This window comes from Siniperca chuatsi, linkage group LG5 (assembly GCF_020085105.1).
Source record: "Siniperca chuatsi isolate FFG_IHB_CAS linkage group LG5, ASM2008510v1, whole genome shotgun sequence".
In the NCBI taxonomy this organism is placed as follows: Eukaryota; Metazoa; Chordata; class Actinopteri; order Centrarchiformes; family Sinipercidae; genus Siniperca; species Siniperca chuatsi.
The window spans coordinates 28594244-28616348 of NC_058046.1; the positions used below are offsets into that span (position 1 = coordinate 28594244).

At 39.7% G+C, this 22105-nt stretch overlaps 2 protein-coding genes across 4 annotated transcripts; both read left to right on the top strand.

Moving 5' to 3' along the window:
* Nucleotides 1-1887: 1887 nt before the first annotated feature.
* On the top strand, nucleotides 1888-6174 carry selenoe (selenoprotein e). Its single transcript, XM_044196341.1, has 4 exons — nucleotides 1888-4091; nucleotides 4425-4501; nucleotides 4772-4850; nucleotides 5814-6174. Exons 1-4 carry the CDS (start codon nucleotides 3984-3986, stop codon nucleotides 5955-5957), a joined length of 408 nt encoding a protein of 135 aa, XP_044052276.1. The 5' UTR covers nucleotides 1888-3983; the 3' UTR covers nucleotides 5958-6174.
* A 129-nt stretch (nucleotides 6175-6303) lies between these two features.
* zgc:112294 (transmembrane protein 17A) lies at nucleotides 6304-9061 on the top strand. 3 transcript variants are annotated; one of them, XM_044196338.1, is made up of 4 exons: nucleotides 6304-6842; nucleotides 7387-7493; nucleotides 8126-8239; nucleotides 8440-9061. In XM_044196338.1, the coding sequence occupies exons 1-4, from the start codon at nucleotides 6716-6718 to the stop codon at nucleotides 8839-8841; spliced, it is 750 nt and encodes a 249-aa protein (XP_044052273.1). In that variant the 5' UTR covers nucleotides 6304-6715; the 3' UTR covers nucleotides 8842-9061. The 3 variants fall into 3 exon arrangements, with proteins under 3 accessions (XP_044052273.1, XP_044052275.1, XP_044052274.1); XM_044196340.1 differs by having other exon boundaries at nucleotides 8566-9061; XM_044196339.1 differs by having other exon boundaries at nucleotides 8521-9059.
* Nucleotides 9062-22105: the final 13044 nt, after the last annotated feature.

The following is a 22105-nucleotide window of genomic DNA, read 5'->3' on the forward strand; positions in this document are numbered from 1 at the left end:
ATCTAGCCTGGCTCTCAGCGAGGGTAAAATCTGCCTATCATATCATGACTTCCTATTCCTGTTCATATCAATCTCCTCATCTAACTCTCGGCAAGAAAGCAAATAAGTGTATTTCCCAAAATGTTGGACTATTCCTGTAAGTTCAAAAGTTTGCAGTATCCTGCAAAATGTATTGAAAGTATCTAAAATAAGTACTCATTATTGTTGTAGCTGGTCGAGATGGAGCTAATTTTAACTGTAGAAGAGATGTCAAATTCTCTAGCACATACTGCACCACAGCTGACTAAAGAGGCTGTAATCCTGTAAAAAAAAAAAGCAGCCGCCTTCTCTCACCTTCACCATCAACACGACAAAAACACTGCAAACAAGGTCACTGGCAGCAAACCATCCTCATCATCCATGCATGTACAACACAAATCCTCTGCCAAGGCCAGCAGGGTCTCACAGCCTTCTGCGGCCTCCCTGTTTGGGGAAAATTGGAGCCACTTATTTTAGGTCGTAGGTTCAAGCCAAACGCAAGCTAAATCAAACTCAGTGACATTCTCGTTTACTCCATGAGCTGTAAATTTGCTTACAGTTACTGTCACGCATAGACATCTCACTCCACTCCCCTGTTTTATACCGCTTAATTTACTGATTATTTTTTATTCAACCTATAAGTTATCGCTTTTTTCAAGTCACGGCCAAGAAAGCAGCTTCATGACGATCAATTATCAGATTAGCAATATTTAGAACTTTGACGTGATGTCATTTTATTTATTGTGCTGGAAAAACAAATTTTCCAAGTAGAGGAAATAATGTTTTGCGCCTTGAACATGAACCTCCACACTCATTAGCATTGTATTCTCATTGAGTGAAACCCTCCACATGGCCTTCACCACAGTCAACACTGCCTCTCTGCTTTATGAGCAGACTGGAGCACAGCAGGCAGACAGGCAGCAGGCTTCCCCCCAGTTGCCCCACGACTCCAGACAGATAAGCACACACACAAACACACACACACACACACACACACAGATAACTGTTTACGCTCATATTTTTATTCATCTCCCTTGGTCATCTTTAAACATACAAATATATGTCCATACTAAAGCACAGAGAAAGAGACACTAGCCAAATAATTCTCACAAATGACTGTGCACATCATAAGAGAGCAGACACACACTCTAATGTCCCTCTGGCTGGTGGGCAGCATCCGGTGCTTTGGAGAAACAGGAAGTGTGTGTGTCTTCATAACAAGCTCTCCGAGGGAGGCAGGATTACAGTGAGGTGTTTTAGCTTTTGATCTTTTGCCAGCTGCAAGTGTTGCAATTTGCAAACTTCCCCTGGAAAAAGTTGCTCGGTACGAGTTTGTAGATGTTTTCATCATCTACTTCTCAGTGGTTATAAATGACTGCAGTTTCCCCTTTGTCAGCAGATTACTAATAGCAACATCGCCTTTTTGGCTTGCACCACGTGATGTAAGCAGAAACATGCTGATTGTGAACACATATGGTATACATCCACACATATAGACTGAGGAGTCAGCCGCAGCAAGACCACCCCACCCCCACTCCTCATTGTGTTTTCTCCCCTCTCTCGTCAACTCTTTCTTTCTTTAAATCAACTATTTAAGTTCTTTCAGGCCGAACATACATTGTGAGAAACACGACTGGAACTTTATAAACACAAAGATGCAAAAACTCCAGCAAGAGAAGTGCACAGGCCCCCGGATTTATGATGGCTGCCAGGGGGAGGAAACCCTGTTAAAAGGGGGACTGTTTTACTGCCATTTGACACACAATCTCAAACATTACATGCAGAGCGCAGGACTCTGAGCTGCAGAGCTCTGTGTCTGGAAAAGATAGAGACAGAGAGATGGTTTTGCTTCAGCATTCCAGGCAAGAATGGTTTATTTTTGTTGGAAACATAATTGTCTGTGGCTAGGATTTGGAAGTACATTTTACCCGCCAAACTGCCAGAAAGTGTAAATGTGGGTGTTACTGCCCTCTTGTGGCGACCTAATGTATTTGCTTTTTCACGACACAGATGAGTTGAGTAAACTTGGAGATCAGAGACGTTTTCCTTTTTCAGGGTGTTAACACAGTGCAAATGTGCTGTGCTGTCGTGAGGTCTGATTTCACACACAATCGAATTAAACACTACTTCTCATGCAACTACAACACAGTGAGACAGAAAGAAAGAAAAAGAAAGGAAAGAAAGAAATGCACTGGAGGTTTGCCATGTTGTGTTACTGTATCTGTTGCTGATGTTTTGGTCTGCAAAACTACTTTAAGATATAAAGAATACAATGGTGAAAGATTAACAAACGTGTCTTAAGACAAACTTTTTTGACAAGAACCCAAACAATGCAAGACAGGGGGATACTATTGAATTAAGTTCTGCATACAGAATTTAGAGTTAAAGGAATAGTTTGATATTCTGGGAAATATGCTTATTTGCTTTCTTGCCGAGTGCTACCGCTCTCATGTCCGTGTGTTAAGTAACTGGAGCTAAGCTTTGCATAGACTGGAAGCAGAGGGATTTTTAGCATACACCTACTAACACTTCCAAAGCTCACCAAGTGATCACCAAGTCTGAAAATGAATACCTCGGATTTCTAGTTGGTGGAGAGCAAAACAGAGCGAAAATTAGAGTGAATGTTGGACTTACCAGAAGTTATCGCAGCTTTAACATGAATCTTATTTGTTTAATCAGTAGTGTAACTATTTCTTGATAAACTAAAGTTTGTCCATCCACCCAGCATTTCTCTGCAGCGTGTTCTGCTGGTTGCCTGGTTCATGTTCACAACAAGTCACAGTGCCCGGTTTGCCAAGAAATAGTTACAGCATGTAACTCCCCGTAACAATGGTCTTTTCTTCCATTGCTGTCTGTGTATGAATTAAACAAACAAGATGCGGCATGTTAAATTGTGAGCTTTAGAGGTATGTTAAGCATATTTTTTAACTTTGGACGGAGCAGGGCTAGTTGTGTCCCCCTGCTTCCAATTTGTATGTTAAGCTAATGGCCTTCATGGAAATGAGAGTAGTATTAATCTTCTTATCTAACTCTTGAAGAGAAAACTAATAAGCGTTTCTCCAAAAATGTTGAACAGTTCCTTCGTTTAAATAAACAACACAGTTTCAGAAGACGTCCATGAGAGTGGCAGTTTTTGGTGCTTTGCCGTTACAAAAATTGGTTAAAGACTTATTGATGTTTATTTACAACAATTAAGAAGTCTGATGTTGAGAAAATTGTTGTTCTACATTTGAGAATGACATTTTCCTAAAAGAATCCTAAACTGCTCATGAAGTGACTGATGTTGCCTTCACCACTAATCAATAACAAATCTATGAGTTTAAGTTGGAGAAGGCAGCAATGTTCTCCTAATATGGATCCCCTGAGATTTAAAATACCTTTCTTTTTAGTACACAAGTCAAATGAGTTTCTCAATATTTATTTTTAAGAAAAGGGACAAATAAGGACAAGTGCAAGTCCTTCCTTTCTTTTCCTCTTCTTCTGTCCAAATCCAGTTAGCTAAAATTTGCTTTTCAGCAGTTATGAGTGTGGTTAGCTCTCAGTGGCCATCAACCACCTGCAAGGTAACTGTATGGGAAAAAGTGATAAGAGCACAGATGTTCTGTGGTCTCTGTGGACCCCCAATGACATCTGATGTGGAAGAAACTATAAACTCTAAAGCCAGGGGCCTCTGCATGGCCTTTGAAAAATCAAAAACAGCCTAATAACCAAGACTACAGCAACATAAGTATATGTATGTAGACCAGTTGACTAACCGGTGACCTCTCAGATTATAAAGAATTTTTGATTAAAAAAAACCCAACAAGAAACAGTAAGAAAAATCTAACACAGGAGGACACTGCTCCCCTATAGGAAAGTGTCATGGTCTTGTCCACCCTGCGAAACTGTCCAAATGGATTAGAGGGTTACATATTGTTGGTAATAGCTCAGGCAAAAGCACTCAAAGACATTAGGTTGTGATAAAAATGTGGGCCTTCTTGGTGCTCACTCTTGCCCTCGCTGTTAGGGCATCAGACACTAACAACGACACAGTGATGGAAGAAAAGCTTGTTATAGCCAGAGGTAAACTGATGGTGAGTACAGATAGAAGTCCGCACACACGGATACCATAATGACTCCGGATCTCTTGTCATGACCATAAAATGTGCAGGATTGTGTGATATCGGCGCAGAGAACAAGAAAACTTTAAAGGTCTGAAATTAAATAAACACATGAAAAGAGGACAGGGGACACAGTATTAGCATTCAACAAGCAAATGGGGAAATGAGTAAGATGAGGGATAAGCCATGTGCTGTCATGTCAGTATGTATTCTTCTGAGACAGGAAACCTATTTCTGGCACCTTTGATCACACAATGAACAAAGCGTGCACGATGCTATTTGTCATGCTGTCTGTTGTCCCTGCAGGCCCCCAGTGTCGTCGGATGAGGCATAAAGAAAATGCCGGAGCTCCATCATTTTCTCATGGAGCGCTTAGCTTTATAGTATCCTTGTGCTCTTCTGTTCCTCAGGCTTTTTGGTAAGACCTGACTTTTCCCAAAAAATACCACAGATTTTCTCATGACCTCTTTCATAAACAAAACAATGTTCCTAGCAAGTTGCCAAGCCCAGTGCCAGCTCTGTGAGCTTTCCAGAACTCTGCTCTTCCAAGTTGAAATCATGTTGAGTGAGGCTAAAAATAGCAAAACAGATGGATGTGCTTTATTCTTCACTGCCTACCTGTTGTTTCCCTTGATCCATTCCTTCCTGTGTAGCCACAACTTGGAATATGATTCATCGGAGGAGAAGAATCCACGTCTGATATTCTATAACGAAAAGGACGAGGTTGTAAAGGTGAGATGTGAGTTCAGGGATCTTTTACTCATCCGCCTTGTGATGGGGCTTATCTAGGGAGAGCCAGAATGTCAAGACAGATTCATGAAGGGAAGTTTTAAGACTGCTGCATCTGATTTCAGATCCTCTGTCAGACACCAAGTCAAGACAGAGTGTGTTTGAACGAGCGAGACAGTTACAAAAAAGACACAAAAAAAACAGATGGCAAGAAAGAGGGAGAGTAAGAAAGAATATAAATTAGGGTTTCTGACAGTTGAACAATATTTTTTGTACTTAAACAGGATAGTTGGTATGAATGCTGATATGAATTAGAACATTTTTATGCCTTGAAATTACAACTGTTCAGTGTTTCCCACAGACTTTTATTTTTGGAAAAAGCTCCTGAACCTGCATTTAGGCCAGCATGGGACAATAAAACTCTCCACTAAAACCAGTACTAATGAATTTCTTTAGCGTTAGCCTCTTCAAAATGTACAAGGGCTCAAAGAGCCACTGCTCTGATTTGAAAGTAAACTGCTCACATGCTTTACTGCTTTCTTGAGGTTTTCACCGTTTATTTGACCTTATAAAGCTTAAGTAGGAGTTTTTCTTTTGTTACATTCAGAGTCTAATGTTTGTTGTTTTCATTCATTGCTTCATAATGTAGGAGCCCTTTGAGACTGTAATTTGACTTTGAATGAAGAATTGTTTCAGAGACTAAATTATTGAACAAATAAATGAATACAAATGTGTAGGAGGAACCTCTATATCAGCCAGTGACTGAACAAGTTTTAATAAAAATCCAATTTTGGTAAACCAAATTAACGTTTCAACTAACGTGAATCAGAAGACACTGTATGTCTGAAAACACATACTTCTCTGCACACATCTAATTTACACTGCATCACTGCTTTAAGCCTTTAACCATGTGTCCAAATGCATGTGTGTCTGTACTTGTGTGTGTTTTCCTGCCCGACACGTCAGACTGTTCCCGTGAAGAAAATGAAGGCAGACGAGATCAGCAGCCTGTTAGACTCACTTGGTTTCTTCAAGAGGTCCCAAAAAGGGGAAGAGGTGCCAGAGGAGTTCCAGCATTTCCCCCTGCGCGCCCCCAGGGATGAGCTGTGACGACACCTTGTGGCCAAACTCTGCTGCTGCACCCCAGCCACATTAATGATGAGTGGGGCCCAAAGGCGAAAACGATAAGCCAGACACCATTCTGAGGACTTGCTGGCCGGGTGTGGTGTGCAGTGTGTTAGTCATTGCTGTGTCACTCTGTTTAATTTTGCTGAATTTAAATGAAAAGGCTATAACACCACAATAAATGATTGAGTGGGTCAATGAGTTTAATGTGTCACCTGCAGTGGTCTATATGAAAGCAGCACAGAGTATGTGCACACACCGAAAACAGAAACTTGAACGAGTTTTATCTGTATGGGAGAACAATTCTGTTTGTGTGTAAAATTAGGGAAGATTTCCTTTTTTTTTATCAACATGCATGTTCTGGTTTTCATTTTGGTCCCTATTCTGCTGGCCCTATTTTTTCCCTATTTTATCTTTGCAGAGCTTAAATAACTGTTAAATTCTCTAATTAGATAAACAAACTGAGCATCATAAATGGCCAGTAACTTCCTAACAAACTGGCATGCCGCTGTCTCAGCCTTAATCCTCAGCCCGCCCCCTTCACTATAATCTGATTAGCAGTGGTGTCTGCCAGCATGCGTCTGTGTGTGTCCATTTGTATCTGTGCCTTCGTGCATTTGTGTCCTTGTGTGATTTAATACAACAAAGGATTAGTAGCAGCAGACACAGGGACACAAACGCAGTTTTGGACTGTTACACTTCCTGACTCCTTGGCTTGGTCATGGTCCCCAGCTCTACCCACAATGCCTGTGTTTTACTCACCTGTTCCAGAGAACCTGCAGATGGGTCTGGCCTATATGGGAGGCTCTGTATTCACCAACAACAGGACAGCAGACAGCGACTTCACCAGGGAGCAGGAGGACACCTCTGGTTGGTTACTGGTTCCACAGACTGTTTACAAGTACAGTGTAGTTTACTGCTGTATAATGGAAGATACCATTTTAGAATATATTATAATATAGTATAGTGATAACATACATGGGAAATATGTGATTATGTGTATCTGAAACCAATTCTGATATCATATAACTAATTGTGAGGGGTAGACAAACACTACACTACACAAAAACCCCTTTAATGCCGCTTTAAAAAGTCACATGACAAAGTTCGGATTTCCTGACCTCATCTATAGCTGCTTACTGGCACTGAACCGATGATCAACGTTTGCGGTGCAGGTAACTGTGATTGTGTAAACCTATTTTTGCTCTATATTTTTACGGTGTCTGCAATATACAGACAAGGCGTACCCCTGACATCTAAATTGTGGGATGTTGTATTCCATGCAACTGTCTGCGATGATGAGTGTTGTGCAAATAAAACATTATTTTTGATTGTGAGTGTGTTCATAATAGTGATTTAAAGATGTAATGAATACGAGTGTTTATATACTGTGCTCTTGTTATTTGTATTGCAGCGGTCAATGAGTTGGTTTCTCACCTTCCCCTGCAGATGCTACTGTACTTCAACATGTTTTATTTTCCCTGTTGGTGGTTTTCTGCTGTTTTCATGTTGGAAGTAAAGGTTAGTTGGTGATCTGCATTTTCACAGACTAGATCCTTCATGTTTTTATTTGTTCTCAGTTTGGTTCATATTGTTTCCTTTTAGTTCCAGTCTGCTCTGGGTTCACACTGATGTATTATTAAACAGGAACCAGGCATTGTAAAAATGAACTCACAAGGATTGATAGGTAGCTCATTCATTGGACAGTTTTGATGATCTGTCATGCTGCATCATTAGTGTCAAATGGACAAACATAGAACAATCAAAAGGTTTATGCTGGTGACTGAGAGCAATTCATGCTGTATTCCACTTATTAAATCCACTATGCGTCAAATTGGAATACTTTTGACTTTGGCGCCATCTAGTGATAGCAGCTAAAATGGCAACCCCCTCAGATCTAACCTGGAAATGAATGGAGTGAAAGCAACACATACAGTAAACTGCACCACTTTTTACTGGGATTACCCAGTAAAGCCAAATTTATGCCATCAGAATAATTTGAAAGATCTTATAATCACATCATACTTTTATCTGTGGTTTTTAGGCATGTTTGGCCACTAAACAGCACACTGTCCTGTCCTGTGAGCTGCAAGTTAAAAGGTGTTTTCATACCTTCCTGACATACTAACATCCCAGCTCTGCTTCATTTCCAGTTCTGTTATCTTCCCGGGTACTACCAGGCTCTGCTCATAACCGGGATGATCCTCCTCACAGTAATTGAAGTGATCCGACTTTATCTGGGCTACATTGGCAACCTTAAAGAAAAGGTAATTCAAACCAACATCCTCTTTGAAGCCCAACGCAGAGCTCTTTTATGAACCCATCTCCTGAATAACACAGCGGAGGAAGTGGCTGCTTAAGTATTCTGGCTGCGTGTGTAAACAATCAGCTCTTGGCTACAACTGTCTATTGAGTTTGTGTGTGTGTGTGTGTGTCTGTGCGCGCTTTCATGTGGATACAACTGAAGCACTTGATGCCTGACTGCTCTATCTTTGCATCGCCTCCATCCACCAACCCAAGTTCTCCCTCCCTTCCATCCTGTCATCAGATGCCAGAGTTGGCAGCCTTCTGGCTCCTGTCTTTCATGTTCCAGCTGCCAGTGCTGCTGTTCTTCCTGACCGATGAAGGAATTATCATCCTGCCTTTCGAGAGAGCTGTCCACTCCCTCTACCTCCTCTTCCTGCTAGCCCAGATCCTGGCCTCCTTCCTGGCACTCAGGACCATGACCCGAAAGCTCACACTGCTCTTCCATCTGCGTCAGTTTGGCAAGGTGGAGAGCTTCCGCCACGCAGGGATGAGTCCTGTCTACGGGCTGCCCTACCACCGCAGCGTGCTGCCCATGTCACCCACCCGAGATATGTACCATTAAAGTAAAAACCAATTTTCACTTAGCCTTACAGTTTTAGATATTTACGATTTGGAATGTGAATTCTAGTTTACAGTACTTTTGTTTACTTACTGGTCCTAAAACTGCATTGTGTGCTTTAAGTTTCCCAGAATGCCTCTCAACAACTGGCAGAGAATGAATGTGAGTTTGTTACTTGTGAGCATTTAAATACAGCTGTCCAACCATTTCGTAAAAACTGAGTTGTGTCGTTCTTTATGTATTATGACTGCATTGCATTCTGGTCTTTTGAGGCCAGTTAGTGTAGAAATGTATGTGTACCATATCTTCCTGTATGACTTCAGACAACTAGTGTAAAATGACAACACTGCCAAATCCTGACATTTGCTGTTGATGTTTTAAAAAGACGAAAAACATCCTTTTAGTCCCACTCTAAATGTCAAAACCTGATGCCACGTCAGCCAAACTGTCATGGAGTGACATGACTTTACAGGGTTTACAGGTAATACGCCATCAAGCAACAAAATAGGCTCAGAAACACAAGGCAGTACATTGCCAGTAGCTGCTTTTATCAAACAGTGTTAAAGGGTTTAATTTTTTTCTCTTCTTTAATGATAATGGATGATGGAGGCTGGAGTGTTGGTAGAACAGAATTGTTATTGCAGAGGTAGATTCAATTTTTTGCTCATGAGACAAGATTAGAGTTCCCCGGGTATAAAGCAACCTGTTCTTTTGTTTCTGGAAGGAACAATGTGAGACTTACATTAAACGTTTCCAGTTTATCTTTAAGTCGTTCCTACAGTATATGATATTGCCATTACTGTTTCATAAGTGGGGTGCAGGAATCACATTTCTTAAGGCTTGTGAAGTGAAAGAGTTTAAACCCAACAGCAGCAGAATTGTGTTAAATATTTATGACCACACAGTGGCAGTCAGTGACCAAAAGAGGGACGGGGAGTATTTGACAGTGCTGCAAAGTCCAATGAGAACAGATTATCATGCAGCACATGTCTTGGTCAGGAAAAACCTTTTGGCAGCAGAATAAAGGTTAGGCATGTCCACACTTGAATATGATGTATTATTTGATAATCTATTACTCCACATTGTGTCTACATGGAAATCGATTTCATATTTTGTTGTCTACACTTATTTTCCCCTCTGTTTGGATACAAGATGTAGCCACTATAGATGTGACACTTGTTTTACAACAAGCTTTCAGCCAGTATTTGGTGCTCTATTATTTCTTTGCTGTTGAGAAATTATTTTGAATGAACAACCTGGTTATGTGAGAGAGACAGTTTCTGTGATACAACATGCTTATTCTGCTCTACTTCACATTCAGGGAAGACCAAGCTGCAGTGGCTGCTGCACTGTTCATGGAGAGCAGAAAATGGAAAAAAAATGTAGAAGTGGATGCTCAAAAGATACCCTACGTGAGGTCACATACTGCTGCAAGGAAGATGTGGAAAATCTATCTATTTACTTTTGTAAATACTTTTTGTACTTTTGTATGTATCTATCTATTGGTTGTCCTTAGAGGTAAAACCTAAAGGCTGAAAGGGTTGAAACAAGTTTACCTTGACTTAATAAGCAAAGTGGTGCCAAACACACGGAGGGTCTTACATGAACCCTTTAACCTCAATTAAAAATGCTGCACATGTCTTGAATTTTACCTGTGTGACCTTGTAGAGTGGAAGAAACTGCCACCAGTACTGATGATGAAGCAGCTTGGTTTGATGCTTCGAGCACAAAGATAGAATGAAAGAAAGCAATGGAGACAAAGAGCAGTTTACGCAATGTTTTTTTAATGTTAGGTACTGTATCTGGTACATATCAGGCAAGTACAGCAGCAACATATTATGCCACATATGGAAGTTTAGTTAGTTTGTTAGTAATCTTTATTGAGGTCTTACTGGCCTCGCTAACTAGACTTTATAATTACATTTTTGGTAACTTCTGGCACAGGGTTACATCGTGCAATATAACTTTTAACTTAAGTATAATTACATTCATTTTGCACACCTTACTGCAATTTGCACACTTATATATATGCATGTGCTTAAAGGGCATACTTTTTTACTTTTATGTTAGTACTTGTATTTAACATTTTTTTTGCACTATTCTTTGTACCTTGAGGTTCGTTCACATACTGCTGCTGTGATGTGTGAATTTCTCCCCGGGGAGAAATAAAGTATCTATCTATCTATCTATCTATCTATCTATCTATCTATCTATCTATCTATCTATCTATCTATCTATCTACACATCTCATATATATATATATAGTTCAACTGGGAATTTCATTTAGGACTTATACAGCAAGAACCTGCCAAAGCAGTGAGCCCTCCACCATTTTAAAGTCCTGTATGTATCTGCGACTAAACATATCAAATGTGAAGAGTAGACTGGGGGGGGTGATCCGTGTCATTTGCTATTCTGAGTGCTATGCATGTAGTTATCATAAATAGTATTTTTGATATATTGTTCAGGTTTTTCTGATAGATGAGAGATGTGAAGTTGTGATAAGTTAATTTGGCAGGAAATAAGGCACAAGTTTAATGTCTGATCATTTCAATTGTGTCAGGCCCTATCATTTTTTTCTCCTCTTTGAGGTTTCTTCCTTAGTTAATCTCCTGATTTTGTTCACCTGCCTGCACAGCTGCACCTTGTCACTCATTAGCTCTTCCCAGTTTATATATAGAGGATGGTTTTCAGTTGCTGTTTTTCAGATTGTTTGTCTGTACCTGATTATTACTGTTTCCTGTGGCACTTGTCATGTGTAGATACCCTAACACTAATAATCACCATCATAAAACAACCAAGTATTTACTGGGATTGGCTGAATGTTCACAGTGCAGATCTTGCTGACGTTTGGCTACTCCATCACTGAGAAAAAGTTTCAAAATTATCATTACCACATTAACTCTGAGACCTAAAATCAAACTAGACCATCACTGTGTAGGAGCTGATTCTAACGTCTATTTAAATCGGATCACAAGAAAAACAATCGCATTACTTTACACTCCATAAAATTTGATTCACAGCACATAACAGGAAGAGTACCAAGTGACTGTTTGGCTTTTTGACTAGGTTTTTCAGTGTAATCGGAGCTTAAGCTGTCTCATAATGCCAGATGTTCAGACGAAAAGTGAAGTGCTCATAGAAAAATGAGTTTCAACATGTTTATCTTCTTCAGTAAAGCCAAAGAGAAAACAAACCCATGCAGACAGACAGACACTGAGAATTCTGAGAAACACTGCTAAAGCTGCAGGCATCGTGTAGAGCTATGATCGTCTCAACCTTGTTCTTATTTGTTGATGGTAATTATACCAAGGAGTCACAATGAATCTTATTGTCATGTATTGATTTGTTGAAAATGGTACAAAGAGCATCTTTCAATATTTTTTCTCTTCTCCAACTAATAATCTTTATTGTCAACACAAATATAGTGATCAAAATAGATAACAGTCCTGTAGTCCTATCTTTCTCAGAGTGACACTGGTCTGACGTGTTTTGTATTCTAGCATTGTTTTCACGCTCCCCGCTCTCCAGAGAGTACTGTACGTTCATCACGATGCTTTGACCCATTCAGCTTCTCTTGTATCCGGTTTTAATAAGTATGAACTCTATTAGGTGCTGGTGAGGAAGAAGATTAACGAGCTGGTGGTGAAATAAGGACACATCTGAAGCAGCTCCTCACACCTTTCGCTTCATCAAATTGCCTTTCTTTGGTGAATAATGGCCTCGGATAATCTGGGGACATAATGTTCTCTAGCTCACTAAACATTGTTTCCCTCATGCTTTTTTAGCTTCCTTTGAAAATGTGCTCCTGCAAGTTCTGATCAAGTTTACTTCTTCGCATCCTTTCCACAATACAGCAGCGTAGCACATCGTCAGCTGGGCTTCGGTGAGTCACCTTAATTATGATTGGGTGCAGCTCAGAGGTAATCACAGAATGTGACTGACGAGGCTGTGCTGAGCACTGGCGGGACGCAACATCCAAGACATCACAGCGACATCCTCATCCCTTATTTCAGTAATCCCTCGTGGTGGTGGTGAGCTCGCCGGCCCCTGCCAAGACACCTGCAAATGTTGCCATCCTCCTAATCCCAGGTGGTTAAACAATGAGTTTTAACCCTCACACACTTGTTGTTGTTCAGCTTCATTCATGTGATGACAAGTTGCTAAAACACACCATGATTATTGTTTAAAGGTTTAATAAAACAATTTCTCACTTAAAGAATAAGGCTGGCAATAGTCAACATTTTCCTTAGCAACAAATTCCATGAAAAGACCAAAACCAACTATGAATTGATCCTACTAACAAGTATTGCCTATATAGCCAAAGCCTGTAATCATTTATTTCTCTGTGCCAAAGACCACCTTTGTTATCCAAAAACTTTTAAACACATCAATGAGCCACTGGATGACTCGTTCCTTCATTATGATGAACATGGGCACTGTAGTTTATTGAGTCAATCCCACATACACAGTCATGCTGCTGTGAACACTCGCTAGCGTATCAAATTCGCAGCTGGAAATAATCCCCCAAAAATGCAGTATTTACTCCTGTTTGAGTAACATTTGCTAAAAGCTACAGTTGCCAGCTGTTTTAGGAAATTATTTTGCCTATTAAAAAATTTTAACAATATATTTTGTTGTTTAAAGATTTGCGTCCTAAGTAGCAAGTAATGGGCTTGAGGCTGAGTGCCAAAGGCAGGTTAGGGAAGTCTTGAGAGAAACACATTGTTTGTATTGATCTTTTCATGGATTTTGTAGACAATAACGAAATACAGAATATCACCACACTTTTACCTTGTGGTATCAAGCCATGTAGACCGAACTTTGCTTATATTTGGCCAGGTTATAAGGTGTGTGTGTGTGTATGTGTATGTATGTATGTATACATACCATTGGGAACTACTTACTATCAAGCAAATGGTCTCCATGGACCCGTTTTTAGCTAGGTCTTTCATTGCTGTAAGCACCACAGTTATTTTTCAATTCACCTTTATTATATTAGCGTAGAAATATCAGAGACAGATACCTCAAAACCTGGGAAAGTAAAAATATCTGCTTCTGTACCTTTTTTTGTTTGTTTGTGTGTTGCTTTTTTAGATTTCTTTAATGATTCTTTAATCCACTCTTGTTGTTCATTTTGTTTTGTTTTTTGTATTGGGTAGGACCTTGCCAAACCTATTGCCAGAATAATGCAAAACCCAAAATTACATTCGTTCCATTTCCCATTTAATGTATGCTTTTAAACTTCTCAGAAAGGAAGGAAGATATGGTTATAGCAAATAAACCATGATCAAAGTACAGTTCGGATATGGTTAACATTAAACACTTGGTTGAGCTTAGGAAAAGATCATGATTACATTTAATAAAAACATGAATGTTAATTGCAGGTCTGTGACAGTAGGCAAAATCTAGTTGGGATTGGACATTAATCATGAGGTGAAGAATCATCCAATATGGACCTAATTCCTATTGATACGGGGGGGGGAACCAAACCTTCAAATATCTGAATCTGCTAAGCTATTAAAGAAACTCATTAAACCAGTAATACATCCACAACTGACCCACCTCTGTAGGCCCCTGCTATTCCTCCATAACTTGTTTCCATTAGCAACTGAAGGAAAATACCGTGAGCCTCAGTTGTGCAGGCGTGCAGGGAGTGTCAAGCTGCGAGCCTACCGCTAAATCCTCTGGGACATCGTTCATATATCCCCCCAGATATGGCTGATAGAATAGGACCTGGCATCTGCAAAGAAATAGCAATATGATAGTTGACGGGAACACATGTATGGTTCCATTATTTGACGCTATTCCTATGACCCAACTGCTTCCCCACTCAGAATGAGCGGAAGTGCCTTTTAAGGGGACAGAATACATATTGCCCAATTACTGACTCTAAATGATATTGGGCCATGAAATTCAAATCTCATTCCTTAGCCACTTATATTGTCTCCACCTTTACAGCCAGCAGGCACCGCAGAAAATGTGACATCATACTGGCAGGCAGGGAATATTGAAACTCAGACTGAAATTGGTGGCTGGATATTTTCAATTTGGGTCTGATTACCTGGGTGAAGGGGAATGGCAGGGCAATTCACTTCTCCCAGTGGTTTAAATGGCCACTCACCAATACAGTACAGATGAATATTTTATCAGGAGCGACAGTATTAAATCTGGAGAGCTTGATGACACAGGAGAATGTACTGCCTTCAGAGCAAACCACATAAAAGCTGTTATATTGAATTTATGGTTTTTTAGGTTTTTTTTTTTGCAATAATTTGAGACGGTTTTGAATAGAGCCATTTGCATGTTACCTGAATTTGCTTTTTGCATGAAAGGGAGGTTTATTTCATTCTGGGAGCTGGGTTTCTAATCTTTTGAAAAGCTCAGGCTGGGTTTGCTACTGTCGTGTATATGAAGGAAATGGAAAAGTACAGTAGACTCCATCTCTAATGCACACTTGTTATTTACTGTCCACATTTTTACCTAAAGCTCTGACTGAATTCTGAAGCAATGTTTTTACACAATGATGGCAAAAGGCCAGTTACTGCCTTACATCTTTATTAAAATGACAATAGTTTGTTTTGCTGCCCCCAGAATTCTGTGACCTGTAGTATTAATCCTCATATGCTGTTACCACCAGTACAGGTGTCAAGGATTAGCCTACATTTTCAAATAACATCCAGTTAAGTCACTATTTGCCTAAACTAAATTCTGGTATTGGTTATGGTCATTGGCAGCAAAATATGCCTAGAAATATGTGACCAATTGCATTTCATCCACAAGAAACCTGGGCTTTAGTCCCTTTTGGCTTCCTTAGTTAGTCATAAAATTATATCAGACTAGCCAGGTTGGTAAACGCAAAGATGTTGTGGTAAATGTACTCACATTACATGATTTCTAGACACTGTTACAAAATGTTCTCAGTTATCTCTGCTGCAGTTAACTTCAGCCTTCATTCAGAGTCACCAGTGTGTCATATCACAGCTTTAAAGTCATTGGTGGCTTCTTTTGCTAAGACCACTGATTTAATTTGTAGACATGTCAATAATTCAAGGTTTGTGAGACAACAACCACTCTGACCCACAGTGTGTTTAGTTCAACCTATAAACTAACAGCTGACAAAAACATCAGGTATGAATTACAGTTCAGTCTTGAGTCTTCAGTCTTCAGAGGCTTGACTATAGTTAGTAGGCAATTTGAGGGAGGATGCCATCCACTTTGTTAGCAAAATAATCAAAATCCATCCCCCTTGTTAACCTGATAAAGATGCTTTGTCTCGTAGTGGCGCTTCACATTGCCGCTTTTAATAAATCGCCATGGTCTCAGAACATATGAGACATACTGGTTTTGAACTGCCTGTGGAAAGATTGAACATGTAAGAGTCTGTCCATTCTTAAAAGCTCTGTCGCTGTCTACTCTTCTCTTTTTAGTGCACACCATGTGAAATTATTTCTCAGATTCGTGTGTGTGTGCGTGTGTGTGTTTCATGTTCTTATATCCTGGTGGGGACTACCCCCAGTCTCTTTCTCATGGTGGAGTCATGAACACTGACCTTAACTGAGGCAAGTGAGGCCTGCAGTTCTTTGGATGTTGTTGTGGGGAGTCTGAATGGCTGAAGAAGAACAAAATGAAGACTTTGGAGTGGCCTAGTCAAAGTCCTGACCTGAATCCTATTGAGATGCTGTGGCATGCTCGAAAACCCTCCAATGTGGCTGAATTACAACAATTCTGCAAAGATGAGTGGGCCAAAATTCTTCCACAGCGCTGTAAAAGACTTGATTGCAGTTGTTGCTGCTAAGGGTGGCCCAACCAGTTATTAGGTTTAGGGGGCAATCACTATTTCACACAGGGCCATGTAGGTTTGGATTTTGTTTTCCCTCAAGAACAACCTTCATTTAAAAACTGCATTTTGTGTTTACTTGTGTTATCTATGACTAATATTTAAATTTGTTTGATGATCTGAAACATTTAAGTGTGACAAACATGCAAAAAAATAAGAAATCAGGAAGGCGGCAAACACTTTTGCACACCACTGTATATATAAATATTTGTGGCATCTGCTATTAATCTACGATATGGACAACTTGTTTGAGGTCAGAAATATTTTTTTTTTCATCTCATTGTGAATTTAAGTTCTCACACCTTACAATTATATTGCATATTCTGTATAAAGTTTGAATTCTTCAATTAAATCTCCTGCCATTTGTGGCTTTTGATTAATGCTTGCTTTGTGCTCGAAAGAAATTTTGATGATATGACTATGATTATAAATAATGAAGGCTCATTTGGACTCTTCACAGCAGAGCAGCAGAGTTCCACTTCCAAGCTGGGATGAAGCAGTCGCAGGCCCGCCAGGCGTTTGATTCAGGCAGGACTCTGATATCCGTTTGAGGTGTGTTCTGACAAAAGTATTAAAGCTTTTGGTCTGTGAGTTTCAATGAGGATAAGAGGAGTTACGCTAATTGATCGATGTGATGCGAGCATGTGGTGTGTGTGCAAATACACAAACATTACAACTACTTTTGGAATAATAATAATAAATTATTCAGGAAAAGTATGACTTATTACCTGTAACTCTCTACATGTTCTCTCATGTGAACTCTATTTTCTGCATGTTCTGGTTTGTTTGTATTTTTGTCCTGGGCAGCAACAGCAGAAGCCACTGTGCTTCTGAGAATTCTCCACAGGTGCTTATGGGAAAACATGTTTTAACTGTGATAGTTAAGACGGATGATCGAGCTGCCTCCAAGCTGACGAACAGTTGAGGGAAAACATGGCGGAGAGTGATGCCAGGCTTTTGAAAGAAAACTAATAACTGCTTTCCAGCCTGACAATTCTTCATGTGAAGCCCAGCACATCAAGGAGATAAAAAGCGGAAAGTATTTGACAATCAAGATATAGAGATTAAAAATGTATGATCCGAAAAGGGCACAACTTCTATCTCATAGAGCCACATTAGTCTTCTCATTTTTCACAAAATGTTTATTCAGGCTGTATAGTTTCCAAAGTAATGGTTTGTTTATATTTTCTTACTCAGTCTGAACTACTACGAAAATGTCGAAGAAAAATGATGTAGGCTATTGATATTCACTGGCTATTAACCTCTTTAAAGGCTCCAGTTAATGCACCCAAGCCATCTCATGCATATTCTTAATGCTCTGCTTAGTATTTTCTGCCCACAGGCCACTGGTAGACTCCTGGGGAGAGAGCAGCTTCAATTCAATTAAAACTGGAAGTTCGGTGACTCCTGATCCAATCAAGCTCTTGGCTCCGGTCCATGACCATGACGTGAATTATAATGCCACTGAAGACAGAAACATGATACACTGGAATCTGGCAGGTGAGGCTGTGATGGAAGTTTATAGCATTGAGATGAATTAAAAAACAGTGAGACCAAGAATATGTCTAAGTCATTGCAGCATGATGGCCAGATGTCTAGAGACTGCAATGATGATGTTTCAGTTTGAATGCTAGCAGGAAAGGTTGGGGAGGAAAATTCCGCCAATGCTGCACTGTGTACTGCACTGCTCTGTCAGGCTGATGGAGAAAAGAACCGCAACATTAACTGATGGCAAAAAGAAAAATGGGGCACAGATATGAAATAGAAATGTAAACAGAAAAGCAAAAAAAAAAAGAAAAGGCACAACAATGAAATAATAACATTGTCGGACTCACGATGGACAGGTTTTATTTTTTTAAGTATCAAAATCGATGCAGCAGAACCAGAGATCATTTCATATTTCACACATTCTTTCTTATCAAAACCTGGCACCTACATTTTTATTTTATAAATATATATATATATATATATATATATATATATTATTAAAACTAGTGGTGTTGTGCAATAACCACTGCAAATTTTGAATTGTATCTGTAGTCACTCTGTAATCCTTCAGTGCGTCCTGCAGCACACAGCCGCTGAGCCTCTGAGTCTGCAATCGAAGGACTGGGTTGATGGCCACAGGCAGGCAGCGGGTCACGTCTCTAAGTGTTGAGATCCAGGCTCCCTACATTTAAGGCATTACAAACTGCTTATAAAATGGATTAACCGTGGCCTTTCGCTTGCTGTGACCTTAAGTTTTCAATTAAGAGCTTTGTAAAGGTGAAATGATTAGGCATTTTCCCAACTAGATCTCATTAGGTACAAGAGAACCTTTCAGCCGTTTGTGTGAATGGATACAGTACCTCATGCACAAGCACTGTTGCTAGGGTTTACAACAACTTTCGATAAAATCACAACTTTAACAGGCAAGCTTGTGTGACAGCAACCCTAATATGAAAACAAATCTACCATTTTAGCCTGCTCACTGAATGTGTAATGAATATAATGAATGAAGTGAATGAATACACAAATCAACATCCAGGTACTTAAACTCTTTTTGTGTAGTTTATATACATATTTCCAGTTTGTTAAAGCCCTTCTCAAGGTACACCACACAGGTGTTTTTCCTTATTTGGGCTGATAAGACCTCTTCTCAGGACTGTGTGGACATGTACAGGCTGTTCTTGATTGGCATTTTCCCTTACTCTCCTGTGAATGTGTTGCACCTGTTAGGGTAGGACAGCTCACTCTTTCAGTGCTTTTTTGGAACCCAGAAATGTTCACACACAATGCTTGAAATACTATTTGTGAGGTGTTAATTTTCTTTTGCCAGGATGGTTTTCTTTCGTAGTTTCCCCCCCCAATGTTTTCTTGCTTCTTCACTGAATGTCTTCCAAATTCCATTAAAATGTTGAAGCTAAAAACTAGTACAAAGACTTTACAACGTCAGCCAAAAATATTTCCCAACTGCAGCCAAAGTATGGTACAAACGTGGTCCAGAACTGAGCACAAATTTGGATGTGTCAAATCTATAGAGGAATACAGACAAAACACTGCCCTTTAGCATCACTATGCAGGATTTTAGCTCATTCAGTTAAATACTTTGAACTTTCACAATTTAAAAGTCAACAAAATTTCACCTTCCTGCTGAATCAGGTTAATAAAATACAAAGACACACAATTCAATAACATTTGCTTATACCCATAAGCATAGATTGAAGACTGCCAAGACTACCAAACATTTACAGGAAATATGTATTTCTATCAGTAGAAAGGAAAATAAGCAATCAGAACTTTGTGGTATTTCAACAGAATATTCTATTAACAAAGAGGCTTGTTCATCAACTTAAAGAGACAAGAAATGTGTTAATTGGACTTCATGTAGCTCCTCTTGCCTCCTGACCTCTGAGCAACCACACTCAGAAGGGTGGGTAAAACTACACTCCCTGCTGTTTGAAAGAGCAGCACTGCAACGGTAGATTGTGCGCAGGGTTTTTGTTGTTTTGTTAAATCTTTTACTCACTTCATAGCTATATAGAAATATGTAGTTTGGTGACCTCATGTGCTTCCAGCGGAGCTCCAACCAACTCAAACCTAAGCGTAGGTCTGAGCAGCTAAAATAACTAACTCCTGTGTTGCTGTCCAGAGCCATTAAATTATGTTGTTTTTCCTAAATTGCAAAATGTCTCAAATTTCTCAAATCTCAGTAACATAGCCAGATAGGACATTTGTGATCCAATTGCAAAGCCTTCATTGAAGCTCTGCCACATTATAGCTGAAAAACAAAAAAAAACAAAAAAACACCAAACATCATGTCAAAAAAGAACACACGCAAAATGAAGGAAAACATAAATAAATAAACAATGAAAAGATAAAATGAAACTTGAAATTTCTGGCAGCTGCAGCTGGCCCGACATCAGCAGCAAGCGCTCAGTCTGCTCCCATCAAGTCCAGCACTGATGGCATCAAATAGGTCCCCAGATCCTCAATCACATGAGCAAACTTGGCGTGACCTAGGGGTCGACTTGAATGACATCTCTGCTTGGCAGGAAATATAACATTGTTTGATTTCCTGGAAGTCTGATGAATACTCTTCATCTCCTGAGCAACATGCTGGACGGGGCACAGGGAGGGAGGGAGTGGCAGCCTGATTTCTTGGTGATTTCTAAGTGGAAAGTTTTCGTATTTCTTGGGAGGACAGCCTCCTTGTGTTTCATTGTGTGGAGCAAATGTCCTAAAAATGACAGTCACATGAGGAAAAGCCTGTAGTTTGGGGCCGCTTTGTTTGGTTGTCACTTTGACCAAGTCAGCTGAGGGTTATTTCTGGTCTAAGATTATGTTTGGGGTTGAGGTTAGGATTTAAGATTTACATCAGTTTTTTTCAAGATTTTCAGTTAACATTAGAGTTGTAATAAGACAGTGAATTAACGGTAGAGTTAATTTTAAGAGTCTAGAGAAGCTTGAACATTGTTTCACCTGTGTGTTTGAGATGAACCTTCACAAACATTAAGGGTTGCATGTTTAATTAGTGTTCAGCTCAGCATCTGACTGATCTCTTTTCTGGTATTTCCCTCCAGCCTCTTCCCTCTTCCCTTCTCCCCTCTCGTCTCTGTACGTTCATGAAGCAGATTCATAAAGTTTAAACATTTTGAACTCTCCCCTCTATTTGCGCCACCCCAGACTAATTTGAATTTAATCGCGCCTTTCCATTGAATTTGTATGCAATCACGTCGCCTTGACAATTCACCTAGTGTTCTATCTGAACACACAGTTAGAGTGTGTGCAGAGGTATTAAACATCTGCTTTGATTTATACTTGACCCTGACTGAAGACATTTAGTTTTGACCAAACATTTGGATTTATTGGGAGAAAAAAAACTTGTCTCTCTTTCCCTCTCCACAGGGTCAGTCAGGATTAGTTGGCTGATCAACAAAGCATGTCTTTTTCAGCATTGTGCTAAACCACTGCTGCATTTTGTGCTCAACCCCACAGACGGAGTTTTTGGAAGAATTGTCTCATCTTTCTTTCCAACTTTTGGCTGATACAAGAACAGTTTTGTGACTAAGAGGCTGAGAGACAAAGTTTGGTGTAACAATATGATACATTTATTTGAGGGAGGTTGAGCAATGGCCACTGTACATTACGATTTGTGGTACAAATACACACAAAGCTTTGTGTTTTTAGTATAGAGAAAGTAAAGGGGATCGATTTTTACAGAGATGTGTAATCATTTGTGGCCCATAATAACTTGGGTCAATGCAATTGATCACTGAACTTTCCTAAATGGTTTTAGTTTTCTGCACTTTTGTTTACTATCAATTACTGTGGATGATATAATGACTTGAAAAACCTCATTTAACCAATTCTAACTCTGCCCTCACTGAAATTTGAGACTGAAAGAATAAATCATTAATAAGCTCAGATCTCTGGTTTCATCTATGG